Source organism: Mustelus asterias, chromosome 2, assembly GCF_964213995.1.
Source record: "Mustelus asterias chromosome 2, sMusAst1.hap1.1, whole genome shotgun sequence".
NCBI classification, from domain to species: Eukaryota; Metazoa; Chordata; class Chondrichthyes; order Carcharhiniformes; family Triakidae; genus Mustelus; species Mustelus asterias.
In genome coordinates this window covers 125,596,818-125,618,539 of record NC_135802.1, presented here as the reverse complement: position 1 = coordinate 125,618,539, position 21,722 = coordinate 125,596,818, and the positions used below count along the sequence as shown (strand labels likewise).

The 21,722-nt window shown below is 43.2% G+C and overlaps 1 protein-coding gene across 7 annotated transcripts in view; it reads left to right on the top strand.

The window, feature by feature from the left end:
• hivep1 (HIVEP zinc finger 1) overlaps window positions 1-21,722 on the top strand; it is a 326,912-nt gene that overhangs the window by 211,557 nt on the left and 93,633 nt on the right. For 6 of the 7 annotated variants that reach the window (XM_078241026.1, XM_078241018.1, XM_078241051.1 and 3 more), the window contains one exon: window positions 14,662-20,780. In XM_078241026.1, the coding sequence (XP_078097152.1) occupies window positions 14,662-20,780 (6,119 nt within the window). The remainder of the gene's footprint in view (window positions 1-14,661; window positions 20,781-21,722) is intronic. The other variant, XM_078241037.1, reaches the window with a different exon arrangement.

Genomic DNA, 21,722 nt, shown 5'->3' with positions numbered 1-21,722 from the left:
AATTATAGACCAGTGTAAACCTCTATGACTCTATGAAATACAGAATTGAAACGGGAAATCCAGAGGGCCTGGTCTGCGGAGCTCAATCCATACTACGCTAAGGGCGCTGTCTCTGGAATGGAGGCAGAGAAAGCGAGGGTCGTTCCATATTCAGAGTTACAAATTAAAGAAAATCTGCTGTAATTTGGCTTGGGGGCCAAATTGAACTAAGGAGAAAATATCAAATTTAAGAAATTTTTGAATAAAAAAAAAGACCTGGTTGCATACCTCAAATTAGCAAAAGAACAAAATGGCGGCAGATCAATTTGGCACCATTGGACCTTTTGAAGAAGAATCAGAAGGCTGGAAGGCCTATACTAAAAGATTTAGATATATTACGCAAATACAATTACAGATGAATTGGTAGTACCCGCTCAGCACTATAGGCAAAAAAGCCTTTAGTTTGCTCAGAAGCCTGGTCCTGTCGGATAAGCCTGGAGACAAAACATATCAAGAATTAATTGATATTTTGGAGGACTGTTACGCACAAAAACCCTTACTAATTGCAGCGAGGTTCATAGAATCATAGAAACCCTACAATGCAGAAAGAGGCCATCTGGCCCATCGAGTCTGCACCGAACACAATCCCACCCAGGCCCTATCCCCATATCCCTACATATTTACCTGCTAATCCCTCTAACCTACGCATCTCAGGACACTAAGGGGCAATTTTAGCATGGCCAATCAACCTAACTCACACATCTTTGGACTGTGGGAGGAAACTGGAGCACCCGGAGGAAACCCACGCAGACACGAGGAGAATGTGCAAACTCCACACAGACAGTGACCCAAGCCAGCAATTGAACCCAGGTCCCTGGAGCTGTGAAGCAACAATGCTAACCACTGTGCTACCGTGCTGCCCCTTCAGATTCCAAAAGAGGAATCAACTGGAAAGGGAACCTATGACTCAATTCCTCATGACTCTTAAGTGCCTCTCAGAACATTGTGAGTTTGGAAATGTTTTAGATGATGTCTAAGAGACAAGTTTCTAAGTGTTCTATGAAATGAAGCCATTCAGTGCAGGCTACTGACTGAGAGAAATCTGAATAGCTGTGTCTATGGAATTAGCAGCCAAAGACGCTGCACAGCTAGGGGCAAGCACCTGAGGACATAAAATGGTGGCCACGCAAAATAAATTCATGCAGCAGCAGGAGTGCCACAGGTGTGGCAGATCTAGACACTCTGATACTAACTGTTACAGGGAGATCCACTGCAAGAATTGTAAGTGAGTAGGCTACATTACCAGGGTGTGCTGGAGGAAATAGTGCAGTCGAGAAAAATCTCCACCAAAGAAAAATCAGTTAAACCTGAGAAAGAAAGTCCATGCTGTGGGCCAGGAGGAAAATGTGGATGCAGTCAGTAAATCAAACACCTCCCATGAGGAATTTAAATTGAACATTCTGGCAAGCCAGGGTGAAGCACACAGGTTTTGCATTGTGCCTAAATTAGATGGGCAACCCATTAAAATGGAGGTAGACACCGGGGCAGCATCCATACTACTATATTACCTCAAACTGCATGAGACCAGGGGTGTGATTTTCCTGGAAATCAGCGAAGACCACAAGACTATAAGAAAGAGGAACAGGTGTAGGCCATTCAGCCTCTGAGCCTGCTCTGCCATTTAATAATATCTAACACTCACTACATCCACTTACCTGCCATCAGATGGATGCCCAATCCTTCATGCACATGCTGATTGGGAAAAAACCTATACCACATGACCGAGTGACCACCCTACTACACATCCTGTGCTCTAATCTCAAGCGCAGGCATTGTTCCAAGCCTCTCTCCAAGGTCTTTGGTCAACCAGGTCATTGGTGAATAAGCACCGCAGCACACAGCCAATGATTAAGAGCATTGTCCTTGGGTAGTATGCTATTGCCAATACTCCAAGAGAATGTATTTGCTTTTCCAGTTGGCCAACAGTACATGGCAGTCAGTAATTTTGGAAGTTAGTAAGCCAAGGGTTAACTGTTGAACACAATCAGTGGTTTTCGCGTTGGTATAATTGTGAGAGTAATTAAGACTCCAGACAATGCCAATTGAGTTACAGCCAAACCGTCCCAGCTGCAACTGGGTAATGACCACTGATGTGTCTTTCTATTAGCCTTGCCCTTATCTACATCCTGCCTCCAGAAGTACCATCCCCTCAAACAATTAAATAGAATTGTTATTCCATGATGACTGTCCACCCAACACCGGACTCTCTCCCCTCTGTGAGGCCCCTCCAAAATGCCTGTGGCCTAGCAGCAGGAGGCAACCTCAGGAATCGTGCTTTTCTCACCTGACACTAAGGAGAGCAGAAAATCCCAGCCCTTATTTAGCTTGGGCATAGAAAACAGAGGGTAGCAGTAGAGGAGTGCTTTTCTGAATGGAAGGCTGTGACTAGCGGTGTTCCACCAGAATCAGGTCTGGGACCCTTGTTGTTCTTGGTATATGTAAATGATTTGGAGGAAAATTTAGCTGGTCTGATTATTAAGTTCGCAGATGACACAAAAATGGTAGAGTTGCGGATAGTGAAGAGGATTGTCACAGGATACAGCAAGCTATAGACCGGTTGGAGACTTGTGTGGAGAAATGGCAGATGGAGTTTAATCCGGACAAATGTGAGGTAATGCATTTTGGAAGGTCCAATACATGGAGGAATTATACAGTAAATGGTAGAACTCTTAGGAGTATTGACAGGCAGAGAGCATGGAAGTACATTTCCACCGATCACTGAAAGTGACATTGCAGGTGGATAAGATGGTCAAAAAGGCATATGGCATGCTTGCCTTCATCGTTCAGGGCATTGAGTATAAAAACTGGTAGGTCATGCTGCAGCTGTACAGAATGTTAGTTACGCCTCATTTGGAATATTGCGTACAATTCTGGTTGCCACACTACCAGAGGTTTACCAGGATGTTGCCTGGTCTGGAGGGTATCTGGAGGAGAGGTTGGATAAACTTGGTTTGTTCTCACTGGAACGATGGAGGTTGAGGGGTGACCTGATAGAACATAAGAATATAAGAAATAGGAGCAGGAGTAGGCCATCTAGCCCCTCGAGCCTGCCCCGCCATTCAATAAGATCATGGCTGATCTGACGTGGATCAGTACCACTTACCCGCCTGATCCCCATAACCCTTAATTCCCTTACCGATCAGGAATCCATCCATCCGCGCTTTAAACATATTCAGCGAGGTAGCCTCCACCACCTCAGTGGGCAGAGAATTCCAGAGATTCACCACCCTCTGGGAGAAGAAGTTCCTCCTCAACTCTGTCTTAAACCGACCCCCCTTTATTTTGAGGCTGTGTCCTCTAGTTTTAACTTCCTTACTAATAGAACATAGAACATAGAACAGTACAGCACAGAACAGGCCCTTCGGCCCACGATGTTGTGCCGACCTTCATCTGAAACCAAGATCAAGCTATCCCACTCCCTACCATCCTGATGTGCTCCATGTGCCTATCCAATAACCGCTTAAATGTTCCTAAAGTGTCTGACTCCACTATCACTGCAGGCAGTCCATTCCACACCCCAACCACTCTCTGCGTGAAGAACCTACCTCTGATATCCTTCCTATATCTCCCACCATGAACCCTATAGTTATGCCCCCTCGTAATAGCTCCATCCACCCGAGGAAATAGTCTTTGAACGTTCACTCGATCTATCCCCTTCATCATTTTATAAACCTCTATTAAGTCTCCCCTCAATCTCCTCCGCTCCAGAGAGAACAGCCCCAGCTCCCTCAACCTTTCCTCATAAGACCGACACTCCAAAACAGGCAGCATCCTGGTAAACCTCCTCTGCACTCTTTCCAGCGCTTCCACATCCTTCTTATAGTGAGGTGACCAGAACTGCACGCAATATTCCAAATGCGGTCTCACCAAGGTCCTGTACAGTTGCAGCATAACCCCACGGCTCTTAAACTCCAACCCCCTGTTAATAAAAGCTAACACACTATATGCCTTCTTCACAGCTCTATCCACTTGAGTGGCAACCTTTAGAGATCTGTGGATATGGACCCCAAGATCTCTCTGTTCCTCCACAGTCTTCAGAACCCTACCTTTGACCCTGTAATCCACATTTAAATTAGTCCTACCAAAATGAATCACCTCACATTTATCAGGGTTAAACTCCATTTGCCATTTTTCAGCCCAGCTTTGCATCCTATCTATGTCTCTTTGCAGCCTACAACACCCCTCCACCTCATCCACTACTCCACCAATCTTGGTGTCATCAGCAAATTTACTGATCCACCCTTCAGCCCCCTCCTCTAAGTCATTAATAAAAATCACAAAGAGCAGAGGACCAAGCACCGATCCCTGCGGCACTCCGCTAGCAACCTGCCTCCAGTCCGAAAATTTTCCATCCACCACCACCCTCTGTCTTCGATCAGACAGCCAGTTACCTATCCAATCGGCCAACTTTCCCTCTATCCCACACCTCCTTACTTTCATCATAAGCCGACCATGGGGGACCTTATCAAACGCCTTACTAAAATCCATGTATATGACATCAACCGCCCTACCTTCATCAACACACCTAGTTACCTCCTCAAAAAATTCTATCAAATTTGTGAGGCACGATTTGCCCTTCACAAATCCGTGCTGACTATCCCGGATTAATCCGCATCTTTCTAAATGGTCGTAAATCCCATCCCTAAGGACCTTTTCCATCAATTTACCAACCACCGAAGTAAGACTAACCGGTCTATAATTACCAGGGTCATTTCTATTCCCTTTCTTAAACAGAGGAACAACATTTGCCACTCTCCAGTCCTCTGGCACCATCCCCGTGGACAGCGAGGACCCAAAGATCAAAGCCAAAGGCTCTGCAATCTCATCCCTCGCCTCCCAAAGAATCCTAGGATACATTTCATCAGGCCCAGGGGACTTATCGACCTTCAGTTTATTCAAAACTGCCAATACATCCTCCCTCCGAACATCTATTTCCTCCAGCCTATTAGCCTGTAACACCTTCTCTTCCTCAAAAACATGGCCCCTCTCCTTGGTGAACACTGAAGAAAAGTATTCATTCATCACCTCGCCTATCTCTACTGATTCCATACACAAGTTCCCACCACTGTCCTTGACCGGCCCTAACCTCACCCTGGTCATTCTTTTATTCCTCACATAAGAGTAAAAAGCCTTGGGGTTTTCCTTGATCCGACCCGCCAAGGACTTCTCATGTCCCCTCCTAGCTCTCCTCAGCCCCTTTTTCAGCTCGTTCCTTGCTAACTTGTAACCCTCAGTCGAGCCATCTGAACCTTGTTTCCTCATCCCTACATAAGCTTCCCTCTTCCTTTTCACAAGACATTCCACCTCTTTTGTGAACCACGGTTCCCTCACTCGGCCATTTCCTCCCTGCCTGACAGGGACATACCTATCAAGGACACCCAGTATTTGTTCCTTGAAAAAGTTCCACTTTTCATCAGTGCCTTTCCCTGACAGTTTCTGTTCCCATCTTATGCCCCCTAATTCTTGCCTAATCGCATCATAATTACCTCTCCCCCAATTGTAAGCCTTGCCCTGCCGTCCGGCCCTATCCCTCTCCATTGCAATAACAAAAGACACCGAATTGTGGTCACTATCTCCAAAGTTCTCTCCCACAACCAAATCTAACACTTGGCCCGGTTCATTTCCCAGTACCAAATCCAATGTGGCCTCACCCCTTGTCGGCCTATCCACATATTGTGTCAGGAAACCCTCCTGCACACACTGCACAAAAAGTGCCCCATCCAAACTATTTGACCTACAAAGGTTCCAATCAATATTTGGAAAGTTAAAGTCCCCCATGACAACTACCCTGTGACCCCCACACGTATCCATAATCTGCTTAGCAATTTCTTCCTCCACATCTCTATTACTATTTGGGGGCCTATAGTAAACTCCTAGCAACGTGACCGCTCCTTTCCTGTTTCTAACTGCAGCCCATATTACCTCAGTGTGCATATCCCCCTCAAAGTGCTTTTCTGCAGCCGTTAAACTATCCTTGATTAACAATGCTACTCCTCCACCTCTTTTACCAGCTTCCCTACACTTACTGAAACATCTATACCCCGGAACGTCCAACAACCATTCCTGTCCTTGTTCTACCCACGTCTCCGTAATGGCCACAACATCGTAGTCCCAAGTAGCAATCCACGCCCCAAGTTCATCCACCTTGTTCCGGATGCTCCTTGCATTGAAGTAGACACACTTCAACCCATCTTCCTGTCTACCGGTACCCACCCTTGACCTTGATACCTTCCCCAATACCTCACCACCCTCAACACTGACTTCCGGAGTGGAAAGAAACTAAGTGGAAAGAATCTCTCCGCCTCCACCCTATCCAGCCCCCGCATTATCTTATAAGTCTCCATAAGATCCCCCCTCATCCTTCTAAACTCCAACGAGTACAAACCCAATCTCCTCAGCCTCTCTTCATAATCCAAACCCCTCATCTCCGGTATCAACCTGGTGAACCTTCTCTGCACTCCCTCCAATGCCAATATATCCTTCCTCATATAAGGGGACCAATACTGCACACAGTATTCCAGCTGCGGCCTCACCAATGCCCTGTACAGGTGCATCAAGACATCCCTGCTTTTATATTCTATCCCCCTCGCAATATAGGCCAACATCCCATTTGCCTTCTTGATCACCTGTTGTACCTGCAGACTGGGCTTTTGCGTCTCATGCACAAGGACCCCCAGGTCCCTTTGCACGGTAGCATGTTTTAATTTGTTTCCATTGAGATAGTAATCCCATTTGTTATTATTTCCTCCAAAGTGTATAACCTCGCATTTATCAACGTTATACTCCATTTGCCATATCCTCGCCCACTCACTCAGCCTGTCCAAATCTCTCTGCAGATCTTCTCCGTCCTCCACACGATTCACTTTTCCACTTATCTTTGTGTCGTCTGCAAACTTCGTTACCCTACACTCCGTCCCCTCCTCCAGATCATCTATATAAATGGTAAACAGTTGCGGCCCGAGTACCGATCCCTGCGGCACGCCACTAGTTACCTTCCTCCAACCGGAAAAACACCCATTTATTCCGACTCTTTGCTTCCTGTCGGATAGCCAGTCCCCAATCCACTTTAACACACTACCCCCAACTCCGTGTGCCCTAATCTTCTTCAGCAGCCTTTTATGGGGCACCTTATCAAACGCCTTTTGGAAATCCAAAAACACCGCATCCACCGGTTCTCCTCCATCAACCGCCCTTGTCACATCTTCATAAAAATCCAACATGTTCGTCAAGCACGACTTTCCCCTCATGAATGGGTAGCATGCCTTATGAGAATAGGTTGAGGGAGCTCGGTCTTTTCTCCTTGGAGAGACAAAGGATGAGAGGTGACCTGATAGAGGTGTACAAGATGTTGAGAGGTATAGATCGGGTGGATTCTCAGAGGCTTTTTCCCAGGGCTTAAATGGCTGCTACGAGAGGACACAGGTTTAAGGTGCTGGGGAGTAGGTACAGAGGAGATGTCAGGGGTAAGTTTTTCACTCAGAGGGTGGTGGGTGAATGGAATCGGCTGCCATCAATGGTGGTGGAGGCAAACTCGATAGGGTCTTTTAAGAGACTTCTGGGTGAGTACATGGGACTTAATAGGATTGAAGGTTATAGGTAAGCCTATATATAGGCCTAGGTAGGTAGGGACATGACCGGCGCAACTTGTGGGCCAAAGGGCCTGTTTGTGCTGTAGTGTTTCTAAGTTCTATGTTCTTATCTGGCTCTTAACATGAGCTTCTACCTCCATTTCCTCTCCACACAAAAAATGTCTATTTCCATTTTTGTGACATTCCCTGTCTTATTCCACCTGTTGCTGAAACTCTCATCCATGCTTTTGTCATTTCCAGTGTTAACTATTCTAATACTGCTGGCCAGTTTCCCATTTTCCATACTCTAAATTTCAGGTGATCCTTAACTCTGCTGTCTTTATGTTACCCGCACATCATCTGTTGCTCACCTCTCGCGTCTCTACCCTTATCCACCTCTCTGGTCACCTTCTCAAAGAACTCAATAAGGTTTGTGAGGCACGACCTATCCTTCACAAAACCGTGTTGACTATCCCTAATCAAATTATTCCTTTCTAGATGATTATAAATCCTATCTCTTATAATCCTTTCCAAAACTTTGGCCACAACAGAAGTAAGGCTCACTGGTCTATAATTACCAGGGTTGTCTCTACTCCCCTTCTTGAACAAGGGGACAACATTTGCTATCCTCCAGTCTTCTGGCACTATTCTTGTATTCCTGTTCCTGTAGGTGGAATATTACTATTCCTGTAGACAATGACGACATAAAGATCAAAGCCAAAGGCTCTGCAATCTCCTCACGAGCTTCCCAGAGAATCCTAGGATAAATCCCATCCGGCCCAGGGGACTTATCTATTTTCACACTTTCCAGAATTGCTAACACCTCCTCCTTATGAACCTCAATCCCGTCTGGTCTAATAGCCTGTGTCTCAGTATTCTCCTCGACAACATTGTCTTTTTCCTGAGTGAATACTGACGAAAAATATTCATTTAGCGCCTCTCCTATCTCTTCGGACTCCACGCACAAGTTCCCATTACTGTTCTTGACTGGCCCTAATCTTACCCTAGTCATTCTTTTATTCCTGACATACCTGTAGAAAGCTTTAGTGTTTTCCTTGATCCTACGTGCCAAAGACTTCTCATGTCACCTCCTGGCTTTTCTTAGCTCTCTCTTTAGGTCCTTCCTGGCTAACTTGTAACTCTCAAGCACCCTAACTGAACCTTCACGTCTCATCTTTACATGAGTCTCCTTCTTCCTCTTCACAAGAGATTCAACTTCTTTAGTAAACCACGGTTCCCTCGCTCGGCCACTTCCTCCCTGCCTGACAGGTACATACTTATCAAGGACATGCAGTAGCTGTTCCTTGAACAAGCTCCACATTTCAATTGTGCCCATCCCCTGCAGTTTCCTTCCACGTCCTATGCATCCTAAATCACGCCTAATCGCATCATAATTTCCTTTCCCCCAGCTATAACACTTGCCCTGCGGTATATAGAACATAGAACATAGAACATTACAGCGCAGAACAGGCCCTTCGGCCCACGATGTTGCACCGACCAGTTAAAAAAAAAAACTGTGACCCTCCAACCTAAACCAATTTCTTTTCGTCCATGAACCTATCTACGGATCTCTTAAACGCCCCCAAACTAGGCGCATTTACTACTGATGCTGGCAGGGCATTCCAATCCCTCACCACCCTCTGGGTAAAGAACCTACCCCTGACATCGGTTCTATAACTACCCCCCCTCAATTTAAAGCCATGCCCCCTCGTGCTGGATTTCTCCATCAGAGGAAAAAGGCTATCACTATCCACCCTATCTAAACCTCTAATCATCTTATATGTTTCAATAAGATCCCCTCTTAGCCGCCGCCTTTCCAGCGAAAACAATCCCAAATCCCTCAGCCTCTCCTCATAGGATCTCCCCTCCATACCAGGCAACATCCTGGTAAACCTCCTCTGCACCCTCTCCAAAGCCTCCACATCCTTCCTGTAATGTGGGGACCAGAACTGCACACAGTACTCCAAGTGCGGCCGCACCAGAGTTGTGTACAGTTGCAACATAACGCTACGACTCCTAAATTCAATCCCCCTACCAATAAACGCCAAGACACCATATGCCTTCTTAACAACCTTATCCACTTGATTCCCAACTTTCAGGGATCTATGCACACATACACCTAGATCCCTCTGCTCCTCCACACTATTCAAAGTCCTCCCGTTAGCCCTATACTCAACACAACTGTTATTCCTACCAAAGTGAATTACCTCACACTTCTCCGCATTAAACTCCATCCGCCACCTCTCGGCCCAACTTTGCAACCTGTCTAAGTCTTCCTGCAGACTACGACACCCTTCCTCACTGTCTACCACACCACCGACTTTGGTGTCATCAGCAAATTTGCTAATCCACCCAACTATACCCTCATCCAGATCATTAATAAATATTACAAACAGCAGTGGCCCCAAAACAGATCCCTGAGGTACACCACTTGTAACCGCACTCCATGATGAATATTTACTATCAACCACCACCCTCTGTTTCCTATCCGCTAGCCAATTCCTGATCCAATTTCCTAGATCACCCCCAATCCCATACATCTGCATTTTCTGCAGAAGCCTACCATGGTGAACCTTATCAAACGCCTTACTAAAATCCATATATACCACGTCCACTGCCTTGCCCCCATCCACCTCCTTGGTCACTTTCTCAAAAAACTCAATAAGGTTAGTAAGGCACGACCTACCTGCCACAAAACCATGCTGACTATCACCTATCAATTCATTACTCTCCAAATAACTATAAATCCTATCCCTTATAATTTTTTCCAACATCTTGCCGACAACAGAAGTGAGACTCACCGGTCTATAATTCCCGGGGAAGTCTCTGTTCCCCTTCTTAAACAATGGGACAACATTAATGGGACAACAATATATACCTATCCCTTTCCATCGCTAAAGTAAACGTAACCGAATTGTGGTCACCTACCTCCAAATCTAATACCTGGCCCTGTTCATTACCCAATACCAAATCCAATGTGGCCTCGCCTCTTGTTGGCCTATCTACATACTGTGTCAGGAAACCCTCCTGAACACATTGGACAAAAACTGACCCATCTAAAGTACTCAAACTATAGCTTTTCCAGTCAATATTTGTAAAGTTAAAGTCCCCCATAACAACTACCTTGTGCCAAACCTGTACCTTTGCCAGACTTGCCTCCTATTCTTTGAACCCCATGATATCAGTAGGATTATGACCTGCTGCACTGCCCTTATGCTTATTGTCCACTCTCCCCACCATCTGTCCTGTGCCAAAAGCATATATTAGTGAGCCCCCTCTAAGTTGTTGATCAGAGGGATATGGTGACATAGCGGTAATGCTCAGAGGACATGGTTTCGCATCCCACCATGGCAACCAGTGGAATTTAAATCCAATTAATAAATCTGGAATATAACGCAAGTCTCAGTAATGGTGACCATAACACTATGATTGATTATCATAAAGACCCATCTTTGAAGAAACCGTCTGATTCAATAATGTCCTTTATCATAGAAATCATAGAAACCCTACAGTACAGAAAGAGGCCATTTGGCCCATCGAGTCTGCACCGACCACAATCCCACCCAGGCCCTACCCCCATATCCCTACATATTTTACCCACTAATCCCTCTAACCTACGCATCTCAGGACACTAAGGGGCAATTTTAGCATGGCCAATCTTTGGACTGTGGGAGGAAACCGGAGCACCCGGAGGAAACCCACGCAGACACGAGGGGAATGTGCAAACTCCACACAGACAGTGACCCAAGCCGGGAATCGAACTCAGGTCCCTGGAGCTGTGAAGCAGCAGTGCTAACCACTGTGCTACCATGCCGCCCTTTAGGGAAGGAAATCTGCCATCCTTGCACAATCTGGCATATACGTGACTCCAGACCTACAGCTATGTGGTTGACTCTTAACTGCCCTCTGATTAGTCTTCTCAATTCCAGGGCAATTAGAGATGGGCAACAGATGCTTTCTAGGCTTTGCTAGCGATGCCCACCTCCCAGAAAAGATTGAAAAAAATAAATCCTTTTATGGGCCCAAGGTAATCCCCTCGGGCAGCCATGACTGGTTCCCCATTCGTACCCTCCTCTCTTCACCTGTTATCTGTTTACCCCAGACAGCATCTGCAGCCCATGTGCTCCTGTGAAAATCTCAACATCCCCATTAGTGAGCTCTTAAGTGGGGTAGTTAACCACCTTAATTGGTCTTATAGAGAGATCGGCAGAAATTGCCTTGGCAAACTGACGTGCCAGCCGGTGCCGATGTTTTTGGACAACATTCACTTCTGTTCCACATCACCCAAAGATTAAACTTTAGCCCTAGAAGTTGCTGTCTGTTCCAAAGGAGTAATAATGATAAATGCTGACAATTGCCAACTGCAAAATCCCGGCCATTACATTATAAAGGATTGTAATAGAACAAAGTAAGCTGTCATTCCCAGTAAAGTGCAAATATATAATTTTCCTGCTTCTGAACACTTTTTGATGTAGACTTTTGATGTTGAACACTCATGGGAGGGTTCAAAATTGGGCAAATTTACTTGCTGGCCAGAGGTCATGCCGTTCCCATCCAGTGTCATTTTCTTTTGGCTAACATTTTAAGTTGGCTGAGGCTCCTGCTATAGGCAGACGTTAATAAATCAAAGTATAACGATTATGGTCCAATGGCATAATACTATTTTAACTACGTCTCTTGAGAGGTCCATCGGAAAAGCCTGGCACAAGGAACAAAATGGTCAGAAGAATTTCATTTTTATAAGCTTTGAGAATATTTCTGTAGGAGCCCAGCGAAGCAGAATTGCTCTTCTGTTCCCAGGAAGGAATCCTTGGGCATATCCTGCCTTCCTTCTCCATCATCTCAGCATTCATTTTATCCCTTGTATCCCTCTTGGTGGCCAGCTCAATCTGCTTCTTGCTCAATGGTCTTGACATCACTCTAACTGGCATATGGGATATGAGCATCGCTGGCAATGCCAACGTTGTGATGATCTCTAATTACTCTTGGGATGGTGGTAGTGATTCACCTCAATAAATTGCTGCAGTCTATTCAGTGTAGGCAGACACACAGTGCTATTGGGAAGGGTTTTTTCCCAGTGATGCTGAAGGAACAGCAATATAGTTCCAAATCAAATGCGTAACTTGGAGAACTTGCAAGTGGTGATGTACTCATCCATCTGCTGTCCTTGTTCTTCGACATGGTAGAGGTTGTGGATTTGGAAAGGGTGTTCCATAGTCGACCACATTGCTGTGGATCTGAAGTCACGTGCAGGCCAGACAAATAAGCATATTTTCTTCCCTGACAATTGGATTGTTACAACAATGCAATACTTTCACCATTATTGTTACTAAATATATTTTAATTCCTTTTTTTAATATTTAATTCAATTACATTCCCCAGCTGCCAAGGTGGGATGTCTCTGGAGCATTAGTCTGCACCTCTAGATTACTAGCCCAGTGATATTACCACAATGTTACCATTCTCTTAGTTAATGTTTGAGTTTTAGTTTGATCAACTAACTGCATCTACTGAAGTTCCAGTTATGAAGTCAGTGAAGAATAATTTTGGAGCTCGGTGTCAAAGTTATGTTCCATTTGATTCTATGGGTTTCCCACCTGGCAAATGTTATCCACAAAGAAATAAGTGTCTACATTTTTGATTGGGATATATGGGTTGTCGCTAATATTCTTCATTCACCAAAGATACCCTATTATCAACAAACAACTTTGTTTTAAAGTCTACATCTTGAAAATGCATTTTCAATTAGTTTAAAGTTTATTTATTAGTGTCACAAGTAGGCTTTCATTAACACTGCAATGAAATTACTGTGAAACAAAGAATTAAATTCTGAAGCACGGATGAGATGTTATACACCCAAAACAGCATAAGCAGTCCTTTTTCCCTTTAAAAGATTCTGGCTGACCGACTGTTTTTCTAGCATTTTGACTCTAGGTTTTCAACATTTGTTTCTTTTTATACCTGTATGACAAATTGATCATTTTAATTCTAGATTCTGAAAAACACAGTCTTCATTCCTTGAACTTTTAACTCTGTACAAGAGTTGATTTTATAAAAAGCTCATCTGCCAGGACCATGAATTGTGGGCATACTGTCATGGTTTCTTATATTAACTTTAGAAGAAAGATTATTTGATACGCAGCTGTAATGTCCTGAAATGCACCCCCAGCAGGTGAGACTTTGTACAAAGAGTGCAATTTCATAAGATCAGCTCAATAATCTTTAATTCAGTGTGTCAAATGATATGAAATTGTGAGTCAAGTTATTTTTTGAACTACTACAAGGATAATGGGAGAGAAACCTGTAAAATAATAATGGGGGTGAAGTGGTCTGATCCAGATTTATGTTGTAGCACCATGCTCACTACCTGGATCGTTTGCATGGTGTTCTTCATCAATATCATTGTGGGAAGCCATGCAAGCTATATAGGTAGCAGCTCCACAACACTGCCTGTCCTGGGGAATTAATTCAAGTCTGTGAAATTCCACTTTGCAAACCACTTTCTCCCCATTGTCTTGAAAGGAAATGCTTTTTGTACATCATTTATCATGTAAATATGATTAACTGTAGTCATAGAAATCATCATAGAAATCATGGAACCCTACAGTACAGAAAGAGGCCATTCACATTATTATTATTTACACCCCCATTATTATTTTACAGGTTTCTCTCCCATTATCCTTGTAGTAGTTCAAAATATAATTTCACTCACAATTTCATATCATTTGACACACTGAATTAAAGATTATTGAGCTGATCGTATGAAATTGCACTCTTTATACAAAGTCTCACCTGCTGGGAGTGCATTTCAGGACATTACAGCTGTGTATCAAATAATCTTTCTTCTAAAGTTAATATAAGAAACCATGACAGTATGCCCACAATTTCCTAATTCATGGTCCTGGCGGATGAGCTTTTTATAAAATCAACTCTTGTACAGAGTTAAAAGTTCAAGTAATGAAGACTGTGTTTTTCAGAATGTCCCTGCAACTTTAACACTTGTGTAAATGCTGCTGTAAAAACAAAATAAATTGATTTCTCAATTTTCTTTTAGTAGAATCCCATGGCTCTCGACGAAAAGGAAAACCGAATACAGTTAAAGGTGTAAAACGGAAGAAAGTTGTGGCTGAAAACGTGACAAAGAAAATCCCCAAATCACCAGTGAAAACCCCATTAAAGTGTTGTAATGATCAACAAAATGTGGAGGCAGCCTTTTCTGTTGAAGCTATTCCAACTACTTCTAAACTATTAGAAAATGAGCACTTGCTTATACAAAATGGAGGGCTTGAGAGAGAAAGAGAAATTGAGCAAGAATGTTCACAAGACCTAAACCTTGTGTATGAGGCAACGGAAGCTAGAACTGTTAGGTCAACACCGAGGACGCTTGTGACAGCTCAGCATTCAGTTGAGTCATCTAGCAGATCCTCAAATTGGGGAGCCCAACAACTAGAAACTGATGCAACATTACAATTGTTAGTGTCAGAAAAATCTCCTTCACTATCCCACAAGCATCCACAACATCAGATTCAACATCTTTCTTTACTACGTGAACATTGGATCATTAAAGCTGAGAGCAATAGTTGCAGTCCAAATGGGAGCTCTCCTTATGCAAGTACTGCTTTTGATGTTTTATTGAAAGCCATGGAACCAGAGCTAAAAACTCTTTCAAAGGTAACATTTTCAGTAGCTGAACAAGAATCAAGAAAATTAGACAGCACTGTTGGAACCCAGGGACAAGAGTCAAGTGGAATATCAACAATTACTGCACAGACCCAAATTCAAACTTCGGTATGTAAATCTGAATTTACTACAGCCCCACAGTACTATTCAAATGTTAATCAGATTGCGTCCAAATCAGGGAAGGGAGAGCAACCAGAGGATCAGGCTACATCTCATCTACACTACCAGCAAACTCGACTTGTTTCACAAGTTGCACAACAAAATAAACACCATGCCTTATCTCAGAGGTTTAATGGATCACCAACACACCTGCAGAGCAAAGAACAACACAATTTTCAGCCAACGTACATGACTTCTTTAGGTCATTCTCAGAATGCTGTCATATCACATGGACTGCATCAAAGTCAGCTTATAGTTCATCCGAATCAGTCAATGGCTGCTAATCTGTCTAATTGTGTTCAAGTTGGATCTGGTTATAAACAGCTTCATGTGACATCAGTTGTCAACCCTGCAACAGACCAAATGTCTGATATTCCACTTAAGGACCAGAAACCTAAAAAGCAAGGGAAGTATATTTGTGGATATTGTAATCGAGCTTGTGCAAAGCCTAGTGTTCTGCAAAAACACATTCGATCACATACTGGTGAACGACCCTACCCTTGTGTTACTTGTGGATTTTCATTTAAGACTAAAAGTAATTTATATAAGCACAAAAAGTCCCATGCACATGCTATCAAACTTGGCCTTGTTTTGAGATCAGAGAGCAGCAGTACATCTGTGTCACAGGAATCTGATCGAGCACTTAGTAATCATTCAGATGTAGAGGAAAGTGGTGAAAGTGAAGCTGAATCCACACCTGAAGAGAAATCTTTTGATCAAAAGCACTTTGAACTGGAAGCTGCACAAATAACTGTCAATGTGTCCTATTCAGAAACACCAACGTTTCCTAGGAGTCTCAAGCCACCTGACAAACTCGTAAATAAAACTCTTAGTTATGATACTTATGAAAGTGCTACGCTGAATCAATCCTCTGAACCAAAAGTTACAGCTGCTTTACCCAAAGTCGTGGTCTACCCTGTGAATATTTCCCCCTTAAGGGCTGATAGTCCAAAGCTGACAGGCACAGTTCCAGAACTAGCCACTGCAGAGCAGCAAACAAATCCACATACTGCCAAAATGGAGTCAACATCTGCTTGGATGAGTTCACTGAAGAAGCAAAATACCGAACACAAGCAGCAAGTAGAAATGAACCCACCAGAAGAAGAAAAGCTTCAGTCGGTGACTACACATGCACAGCTTCAAAGACAGCAGGCCACTGACTTTTGTCAGCAGCAAGGAAAGTATCATTTGAGCCCACGAAGTTTAGGGAGCACAGACTCTGGGTATTTTTCTCGTTCAGAGAGTGCAGATCAGCAGATGAGTCCACTAAGTCCTTACATTAAATCGGTGTCCACTACTGAAGTTGATCCCACCAAGTGTAGTTTACCTTGTCCACCTCATAGCAACCATGTTATGGCCACTGTTCTAGAGATGAGCTCAGTTGAAAAGCCACCAAAATTAACAACTGCTATGCGTACACAGATAGCAACGAAAACACTCGAAGAACGTATTTCCAAGTTGATATCAGATAATGAAGCAGTAGTGGATGATAAACAGCTGGATAGTGTAAAACCTAGAAGAACATCTCTTTCGAGGAGAGGGAGTATAGACTCACCAAAACCATATACATTCAAAGATTCATTCCAGTTTGATCTACGGCCCCTTCATTCTGGAAGAAGAACAAGCTCCAGTTCTGATATACCCAAGTCCCCCTTCACACCTACTGACAAGTCAAAGCAAGTGTTTCTTTTATCAGTCCCTCCTCCTTTTCCTTCCCTTGATTGTTTACCAATTACTCGAAGTAATTCAATGCCGGCTACTCCAGCATACTCTGCTAAACCTGCAAATACATTATCTGCAGCATATCCACTCCGAGAGAGCCAGTCATTTGATGATAAAATTGGTGCTTCGTTTAGTGATGATGTCTTTGTTCCTGGGCCACTTACACATCTACAACTTGCTCATCCCCGAACTCTTGTTAGGCAGACTGCAGTAGAGGATCAATCTACTAATGAAGGGCAGAGCTTTGCTTCCACACGTTCTATGGATGAGGGCTGTTATGGCAGTAACATAGCTGGGCTTTTGATGCCAAGAAGTAAGTCATTTGAGCATGGGTTGCGTATGCAGGAAAAAATAAAAAAAACACAAGGACGGGGGTCAATGTATGAATGTGAAACTTGCAGAAACAGATATAGAAAGCTGGAGAACTTTGAAAATCACAAGAAATTCTACTGTTCAGAGCTCCATGGGCCAAAACTTAAACCAGCAATCACAAAAGATTCAGAACATGAAGCAGTATCACGGAACATGCCACCACAGTTGCTACATTACAGAGTACTAGGAACAACACGTGTGCTCCAGCAACCACCTAAGATGAGGAAAAGGAGAAAAATTAAAAGTATTGGTGATGATGATGAAGTATTAACCAGTGAAGATACTGGGGAAAAAACAATTAATAAGCAATCTTTATCAGATCAGAAGATAAATGTTACTGAATCTCATATGCCCTACAGAAGCAATGCTAGTGGTGATACCAAACAGGCAGGTGTCAATACAAAGCGTTTACAAGGACAGCACTTCCGGGCAGGTAGCCTGGACCATCCCCTGGAGCCTACAGTGTCTTTTGGTAATGAAATTCAAACAAAACCATTCCACTATCCATTGCAAGAAAAGGGAGAGTTAAATAGGACCAGCAGTGGAGTGTCAGTAATTCAACACACAAATTCTTTGAGTAGGCCCAGTTCATTTGAGCAATCTGAATCTGTTGACAGAATTTCTCCTGTGCAAGAAAACAAAACTCCCAATGAAACAGCGCAGCTTTCTGTATTTGCTAGTGGTGAAGAAGACTCTTGTTGCCAATTCACAGGTTGCCAACAACAATCTAAAACTTCTGGGACATTGAGAGCACCAACATTTGAAACTTCAAGATCATCACTTGTAGACTGCACTCCTCTACAGCAGTTAAGACTGGTGCGTCAACGTAACATCCAAGTTCCTGAGATTTTGGTCACAGAAGAACCAGACCAGGAACTGGGCATACAAGGAAATGAGCAGGAAAAAATGACAGAAGCATTTCATTGGCCTCAACGTAGTGAGACACTTTCAAAACTGCCAACAGAGAAACTCCCACCTAAAAAGAAAAGAATTCGCTTGGCTGAGATGGAACATTCATCTGCTGAGTCCAGCTTTGATTCAACAATGTCGAGGACTTTTAGTCGGGACAGCAGTTTATCTTGTTCAAGTTTTGATAAGGAGGATGTTTCGAGGACTGAGAATCCTTCTAAAGTGGAAGCAATTTGTAAATCATCTGAGCTGACACTGGTTAATTGCTCAAATACACTTGGTGTTCCCAATCTACATTCCAGAGAAATGAGACGTGCTGTATCTGAACAGAGTGGTTGTCTCCTACCATCTGTGGAGGCCACTGCAGGAATTCGTAGCAAATCATTTGATTGTAGTATCATATCTACTTCAAGATCTACATTGCCTAAAGTTTCGATGGAAATGATTTCAACCATGGCTTCTGGAATAGTAGCTTCTGGCTCTGTGTCACTTATTGAAAGAAGAAGAGGTCCTCTTTTACGACAAATGTCTTTGAGTATTGGTCCAGACATTTCTCAACCTCCAATTTTGCCTTCTAATTTATTTCAACAAAATCTGACTCTGCAGGTGGCTGCCCTGCCACAACTCAAAAACTCTTTATCTCATAGATCATCTCCTATATCGTTTTTAACTTCACAGCATCAATTGTCTTGCACAGCACAAGTTCAACAAACAGTGCAGCATGACCCACAGTCTTCAATGCAAGATGCAAATGTGAACAATCAAGTCCATATTAAACCAACTTTAGTCCAGGCACCACCTAGTCAGAAACCAATGTCCTGTCCAGTTACACAAGGAAACCTAAAAACACCATCAACAAAAATAGCAACAACACACATAGTCCAACAGGAACTTTATCCAGTTATAACTCTTCCTTCTGTAACTCAAGGCAATATATTTGCTCCTAAATATCAGCTTCAACTTGTTCAGAAACAACCTTGTCAGCCATGTTTGCTTCCTGATGTTAAATCCCAACTGCCAGCCCTGTCTATTCCTGTTTCTCTTGGATCACGTGTTTCAAATATTTCATCCCAGTCGTCAGAGATCATCTCAAATTTGCATTTGCTTCCTCCATTCCAGCATGTCCATTCCGGCAAGTCACCTGCTGTAGCTTCTCTGGTCATGCCTGTTGGAATCCAAAGTAAGAAACCTGTTTATAACACCTCTTCCCTTACAACGTTACCACAAATTTTGGTCACACAAGACCAAACAAGCCAGTCAGCTGTAATGATTTGTAAACTTGATGATTCAGTAAATTCAGCCACTTCAGGATCAAAGGACTATCTGGACGTCCAGCAAAGTCGAATAAACTCTAAAATGAAGATGTCTGCCATTTCTGAATATTGTAATTCCCATGATGAAAGCAGAAGTTCACTTGTACTGAGTGGTTTGAAAACACCATCAGGTGGTTTACTTGCACAAGAGACAACAGGAACTAGTAAACGTATGCTGTCTCCTGCAAACAGTTTAGATATTGCAATGGAAAAACACCAGAAACGGGTTAAAGATGAAAATGGATCTGCAAGTGCTGGTAATATAACACCAGTACAGTTACACAGCATGAAATCTGTTGAAACTAATAAACTTAAGCCCATGTTAATGAGGCAGTTTTGCACAACAGATGAAATTGAAAGTTTATTGCCTGTTGAGCAACAAGATAAACTGAAAAACAGTCCTCAAGCCTTAGAACTCAACAGCTCACCAACAGAGCCCCTTCATGAGTTGACAGTATCATGCCACGGTAAACATCCGTTAGTTGCAAGAGATGTTTTGGAGTCTGGAAGTTCAAAACATTCTCAATCCACTTCCAGCACCATTATTCAAAAGTCACCTATAACTTTATGCTCTAATTCCCCTCAAACATATACCACCCTATCGAAGACACTCACTAATACGCAGGATAATAAGTCACCATTGAGTAATGACCAAATGCAGCCAGCAAGCAAACAAGGCCAAATGCAAGTAGGAGCTCCCTTTCCAGTCACAAGTACACGAGATGTACAACGTGCATCACTTCCAACTTTGAAAACTTCAACCAGTTTTAGTTGGTGTTACCTAACAAAACGCAAGCCTTTACATATGCAACAAATGGATAAAAAAGTCTCTGCGTATGCTACTTGGCCTGTCAGCCCTAACAATCCTAATCCACTCAGTCTACCAACAAAAGCTGTACTTGGTCTTCTCAATTCAGTGCAAAAGTACAAAAAAATGATGTATACAGAAGCAAAAACAACCCTGCTTCATTCTGTTATGGTGGTATCTTCAAGCAAATGGAAAACTGCTAAATCCAAGGTATTACCAATTATTTTAATAGACTATTGGATCTTTTGTGGTCTTACTGATAATTCAGGATGGGAAATTGTGTTTGTGAGAGGAAATTGTATGCTTTTTTAAAAGGACAAAATGGGGCAGACCTAGGTTATTCATGCCACCAATTCAGAGAATTTGATGGCGGCTTTAAAGGGTTAGAAGCAAGTGTTATCATTGCATTTTTTGCGTTTCGACTAAGAAATCATAGAAATCATAGAAACCCTACAGTGCAGAAGGAGGCCATTCGGCCCATCGAGTCTGCACCGACCACAATCCCACCCAGGCCCTACCCCCACATATTTACCCGCTAATTCCTCTAACCTACACATCCCAGGACTCTAAGGGGCAATTTTTAACCTGGCCAATCAACCTAACCCGCACATCTTTGGACTGTGGGAGGAAACGGGAGCACCCGGAGGAAACCCACGCAGACACGAGGAGAATGTGCAAACTCCACACAGACAGTGACCCGAGCCGGGAATCGAACCCGGGACCCTGGAGCTGTGAAGCAGCAGTGCTAACCACTGTGCTACTGTGCCGCCCAGTATTACTATAACAACCGTGCACAAAAATGTAGGAATTCAGGACCACAAATTTACAATGACTGAAGCCAAATTTGATTTTCTTCTTCAAAAAATGTATTCTTGAATTTTTAACAGTGCTTGAAAAATTGAATTTTGCTGGAATTGTTCATTATTCTGTTTTAAAACTCTGCATTTATATTGTGTCTTTTATAACCTTGGGGCATGCTAAAGTAATGACAATCAATGAAGTAATTTTAGTGTGGTTATGGTTGTAATATAATGTGGCAGCCGATTTATAGACTGCAAGATCCCATAAACAGCAATGAGAACTTATTAATATTGGTTGAAGGATGAATTTGATGTAGTCTTAGTGTATCTGAAATACCACATCTCTGACACT